At 38.4% G+C, this 6000-nt stretch overlaps 1 protein-coding gene across 1 annotated transcript in view; it reads left to right on the plus strand.

Moving 5' to 3' along the window:
• The window catches only part of LOC122797191 (unconventional myosin-Id-like), a 2023191-nt gene extending 2017554 nt beyond the window's left edge, over positions 1–5637 (plus strand). Inside the window, exon 22 of the mRNA XM_044066013.1 lies at positions 3247–5637. Coding sequence (XP_043921948.1) covers positions 3247–3403 — 157 coding nt within the window. The 3' untranslated portion in view covers positions 3404–5637. The remainder of the gene's footprint in view (positions 1–3246) is intronic.
• Positions 5638–6000: the final 363 nt, after the last annotated feature.

Below are 6000 nucleotides of genomic sequence, written 5' to 3' on the forward strand. Positions count from 1 at the left end.
CAGAGATGCCTTCCCTTTTTTGGGATTTTGCTCTGTCATGTAGTAGCTTCCTCTTTCTGTTGTATAGCTTATTTATGGCCGGGGTCCACCAGACCGGTTCCCTGTTTTTGGAGGAGTGAGTCTTGGTTTTATTTGGGATAGCATGATCCATGCATTCCTGCAGGTGCTCATAGAATGCATTTGTAAAGGATTCTGCAGATTGGGCTGTATTATCCTCTGGCCCAGGGGTTTTGAAGGATTCCACCTCAGTCTTGAGAAGTGCAAAGTTGGCTTTGGAGAAATTCTTTACAGTGATTTCCTTGGCTGGGGGTGGGGATGGGGATATGGATGTCTAGGGAAATTTCTTTATAGTCTGATCTTACCAATGAGGGATTTACCTCTGGTGTGGAACACAGAGTCCCCATGTTGGTGATGACCGGGTCCAATATGTTGTTCCCTGTTGTGGGAGTGGTGACCAGTTGTTCCATTGCGTTAGAGTTTATAAATTCAAGGAACCATTGGGCGAGGGTGTTTGGGCTTGAGTAGTTTTCCCAGTCAATGTTTGGGTAGCTGAAGTCACCCAATAACATAGTGTTTGGAGAAACCTTCATATTCTCCAGTGTTCTCAGGAATGCCAAGTGGGGTTCCTGTAATAGGGAGGGTGTTCTGTAGCAGGCTACAAATTGAAAGGCAGTTTTGCCCGCTGTTAGTTGCACATGGATGGTTTCCGATACTTCGTGCAGTGCCACTAACTTGAAGGTGTAGGTATCTTTGATGAATATAGATACTCCCCATCCTTTTGTGCTTCGGTCCGAGTTTTGGGGCTGAAACGCATGGTATGAGTTATAACCTGGTAGTGCTGGGGTGCTCTCAGGAGCCTTGAACCAGGTTTCTGTTACTGCACAGACATCGATTTTCTCCATACTGAGGAGAGTCTCGAGTGCGTGCATCTTGAGGTTTAGACTTCTGGCATTGAGTAGCATTACCTTTAGTTTTTTTATCTTTGGGTTGTCTATGGAGGTGGGTTTGTCCTTTGAGCCTTGCCTAAAAAAGGCAATATCGGGGTGGCAAGAGCCTTGGCCAGTATACGAAAGCCTAAGGGTGACAGGTGCAAGCCGTCCCTAGCGAAGCAACATGGCTTGTCGAGCATGTCAACCCAGGCTTACAGACACTGGATCCCCTTTGAATGACACCAATACTTTAGTCAATTGTTGAAACTGATCATTTTGTCTTTATACTGTGGCATCATTCTTGGTGAGGGCAAGATGCTACTCAAAGTCAGGGACATACCAGCCTGGGCTACATGGTCAGAGAGCTCCTCTATGTCTCTTTTCATGTAGTCCAGGGAGGTACGTCTCAGGTCATTCACACACACACACACACACACACACACACACACACACACACACACACACACACACACACACACACACACACGCTGGTTTACCCTGAACTAGTAGGAGTTTTCTTATAATTAGTTCACCTTAATTTTTATTTCAGGTGTGTATGACTTGGGGTATATAGAAAGCTTAGCTGTCTTTTATAATCTGGAATGTCAGCACCATTTAGAGAGTAAGAAATTAAGTGGTTACACTGAAAGTTTATTTTTAAACCCCCGTATTAAATATTAGTACATGACTTAAATTTTAAGTATTTTATCAAACAGATTTTGTATTTATGTGGTACTTTTGATTTCTATGCACTTCTCTATTTTTGTATATGTAATTTCATAAGTTCATATAAATAAAATACACATTAAAGAACATAAGGATCTGTTTCACCTACATGTACCCTTAGAATTTAACATAAGAAAAAGTGCAAGCATGCACACACACACACACACACACACACACACACACACACACACACACACACACACACACACACACACACAAAAACATTAAATAAATAGAAATGCATTTTATAAGTGGAATAATACACTCCAGGGTGTGGTTTATCATATGACAAGAGCACCTTTCTGTTTCTGAGGGTCTCTCAGTCCCAGAGTCTTATGCTTTATCACACAGCAGAGCCATTCTCTTATTAGTTGAAAAATCTCACATCATTGTATCGGTTTACTATCAAAATGTCAACGTTCAAAACAAATTCCGTTTTGAACGTCGAACCATAATGCCGAATTCCTGCATACTATTTAGGACTAAATGCCGAATATGATGAACAGATTCAGCAGATTTGATATTTAGATTGAATAACAAATATGATGTCTGCATAGGAGCTAAGGTAAGTCTAGCCCCTATCCTGCAAATTCACTATTTTGCAGGGAAGCAAGCCCCCCTGCACTCCCCGCATCCCCTACTAAATAAATATTCCAACTCTGAGATTGCATTACAGTGAGGAAAGGGATGGATTTCCAAATACCATGATCTAACTTCTAACATCAAGGTTCATATCAGTGAATGCACAGTGGCATTCGCTGATACAACTGTCTCACTCAAGTAACAGTCAGCAACACAGAAATCGTCCAACTGTATTTCAACATTCCTGTGTTCGACAAATGTTATTTAAACATTTTGATAGTAAACCCATTGTATCTTATCCCTACTACCCCAGGTAACCTTCTGAATTGCATTAATGTACAAATGCACATATATGATTAACCACTCTGTCAAAAAGATTTCTAGTAAAAGCAATAATGTCTCTGGCAACTATGAAGCTGCAATAAAGCCAGCATCTTTCCTGACACGCATAATTATTGTTAAGTCTTCACTGAGGTAGTATTCACTGGGTTCCTGTCAATTTTGCAACCTCAGGGTTGCTATATATATATATATATATATATATATATATATATATATATATATATATATATATATATATATATATATATATATATATATATATATAAAGGAGGTATGCAGGATGCCCCCACATGAGAGTTCAGGGGAACTTGCCATATGCAAAAAAGAATTTGCTGGAAGTAGTTTCATAGATTTTTTTTTATGTTTTTACATTCACTGAAACTTCTTTTGATTATTTGGAATTTTTTCCTGTTCTCTATATTAAGATTGATGATCTTTCTCATTTCTTCAAAGTTACAGATGAGCTTAGCATGGTGTAGTAAACGTTATGCTCCCTTCCTATGGTTCCTAATATACATAGTAAATAAAGCATACCTTAATTTTTTGTAATACAACTTTTAGCATTTAATAGTTTTACATGCACAGTTCACACTGCTGCTCATTTTTTCCTGCATCTGTTTGCAGAAACAACATTTTTAACAAGTGTTTCCTATTCTTACTCCTGCAGGAAGAAAAAGAACTTCAACGTAAATATTTCAGACTGTGTTCAGTTGAAAATGAGAGGGAAGAATAAGACCATCTCTGTAGAAATAAAACCAGGACAAGCACATCCAGACTTCCGCAAGAATCGCATAGGCTTCACTTTGTATTTACCCAGAAAATAATTACAAGGAAGAACATGATGAATCTTTATGTAGAACACCAACTGTCACACATCCTACTTGTTCTGAATTGTATTACTATACAAATGCATATGTATGCTTAACTAATATGTCAAAAGATTTCCAGTAAAAGCCTGGATGTGCTCTTTCTGCAGCTATCCTGAATGTAGGCAAAGGCTTTCATTACAGTGGCAGTGAAACATCCATCTCATTTGCAATATTTTGACATATATTTATATATATATAAAATGGAAAAGCAGCTTTTCATTTTTTTCACAGTGCTGCATTATTTATGCAGCATTTTTCTTATGTAATTTTGTGAGCTTATTCACAACCATTTCTAAAATTGTATAAGTCTTTTGACAGATGTTAAGAAAACAGCAGTTAATTTTATTCTGTTTATGTAAGTTTTAATCTAAAGGTTGAAACAGACAATACCTCCTATTGCTCAAGCTCTTCTGAGGTGTAAAAATGTACAGAATGCATCTGCAGCCGCTGGTGACAGGTAACTGGAAAAATAGAGGGCCTGGGTAACCTCTGATGTAGGTAATTCCCACAGGCAGGGATAAATCTGTCAGACAACAGCACCTGTTGTCCATTCATTCTACTGCTGCCAGTGAAAACCACTGTCATGTCTGGGTCAAGCATTTCTAAATACAATGACAAGGCAGCTCGCTAAGCTGAATGAATGCATGTATAACACTTTATAAAAAAGGTGGAGGAGGTTCTTCCTCATGGAAAAAAAGGGTTATGCTCCCCATTGGCTGATGATGTTGTGGGTGGTTAAAGTACTTAGATTTTAGCAGAAGATTATGACACTGTAACTTATTAAATCTCTGCTGATTTAACCTCTAAAATTAGTTACATTTTCAGTCCGTAGGCCTTCCTAGCTAGATTGTACCAGTGTTATTTTCCTGGTGAATGAGTCCTAAGCTATAAAAAGGAAAGAAAATAATCAATTTGCAGCAAAGAAATGCTATTACCAGGAGAAGTTCCTTTGGATCCAGATGAAATAGCACACTGTTGCTAAGCAACCTTGCTGCTGTGGGCCTACAGCCCCATTCTACAACTTCTGTTCGGCATAATCCTTCATTAAAAGATGTTTATGCAGAGTTGCAACTGATTAAAACTCCTGTATTGGAGGAGGTAGGTGTTAGGTTTTCTCTGCTGGAGGCACAGCTGAATGACCTGACATTTCTGGCTACAGTAGCAGGCCATCATCAGTCTGCTTAGGAAGGTGGTTGCCTGTTTGGGAACACAAGCTGTTAATTTAGAGGATGACTTGGAAGACCGGTAGACTAACAGAAATTTGTTGTATTTCTTTTGTGTCTGGAGACTGTAACAACCCTGACTACAATGCTTTTATTTAAGTTTTGTTGACTGTTCTTACTTTAGTTTGCTGTCAATTCCTTCTTAAAAGAGCATATAGGGCTTCTTTTCCTTACACAAATGTTGAGTGGAAAGCCCATGATACATATGTATGCATACCTTGCTAATTACGTGGGAAAGGATACACTTCTGAAAAAGCTGTGGTCACTCTTTAGGCCTCAGATTATTGCTAATTGTGACGCTGAAAAAGTTGTGGTCACCCTCCAGGACACAGAATCTTGAGAAATCTGGGATTGTTGTTGAGAGTTATTGTTGAAATTGAATACTATAGTAAAACAATATAATTTACCCCATTATGTTAGTTAGTTCCTAAAGAAGGCAGTGCTTTGGTTTAAGTTGTTAAAATCAGCAAATGCATATATCCTTTTTACCAGAGAGGTCAGTGGACTTTGTTACTCTTCATGATATGCTGAGACCATTGCAGGAATGATGCGCAGTGCTCAGAGATGTCAGAGAGAGGTTGCTACCACTAAAGAAAAGCATCATTACAACTCCAAGCAAAGAAGTGATGTAGCAGAGAACATTTGTGTTTTTTATGAGCCTTCCAAACACTTTACAGTCACTGACTGTTATTTGGGCTTAAGTGAAATTAAATGAACAATGAGTGGTGATACATAGCTTAATGGTTCATGACGTAACTAAACAAAGTGCCTTTTTATTCTTTTTCTAACTTAACTTTACCTCTGTGCAATATTCATGTGAATTATCAGGGATCTGTTCAGGCATTGCACTAACTTTATTGCCATTTGTACTTTTCTAAAAGTAACACCCATTTCATGCATCTCCCAGAATAATATATATATATATATATATATATATATATATATATATATATATATATATATATATATATATATATATATATATATATATATATATCTTGGGATCACTACTAAATCTCGAAATTCCACACTCCCGAGACTCTGAATCACGAGGACCAGAATCTCGAAGATAAAAAAAAAAAAAAAAAAAAAGTAAACAAAAAAACAACATTGTCTAATGTATATGCAGGGGGGCAAGCCCCCCGTCCACCCCCACCCCCTGCAACTTAAGTATACCAACTCCGTGATCGCACTACAGTGGAGTGAATGGCAAAGTTTCCGTTCCGCTCTGCACGGCACTATTTTGTTGTTCACTCCACTGTAGTGCGATCTCAGAGTTGGTATATTTAAGTTGCAGGGGGTGTGGGGGGTGCAGATGGGCTTGCCCCC

Source organism: Protopterus annectens, chromosome 3.part0 (genome assembly GCF_019279795.1).
Source record: "Protopterus annectens isolate FY-2018-M chromosome 3.part0, PAN1.0, whole genome shotgun sequence".
Classification (NCBI taxonomy): Eukaryota; Metazoa; Chordata; order Ceratodontiformes; family Protopteridae; genus Protopterus; species Protopterus annectens.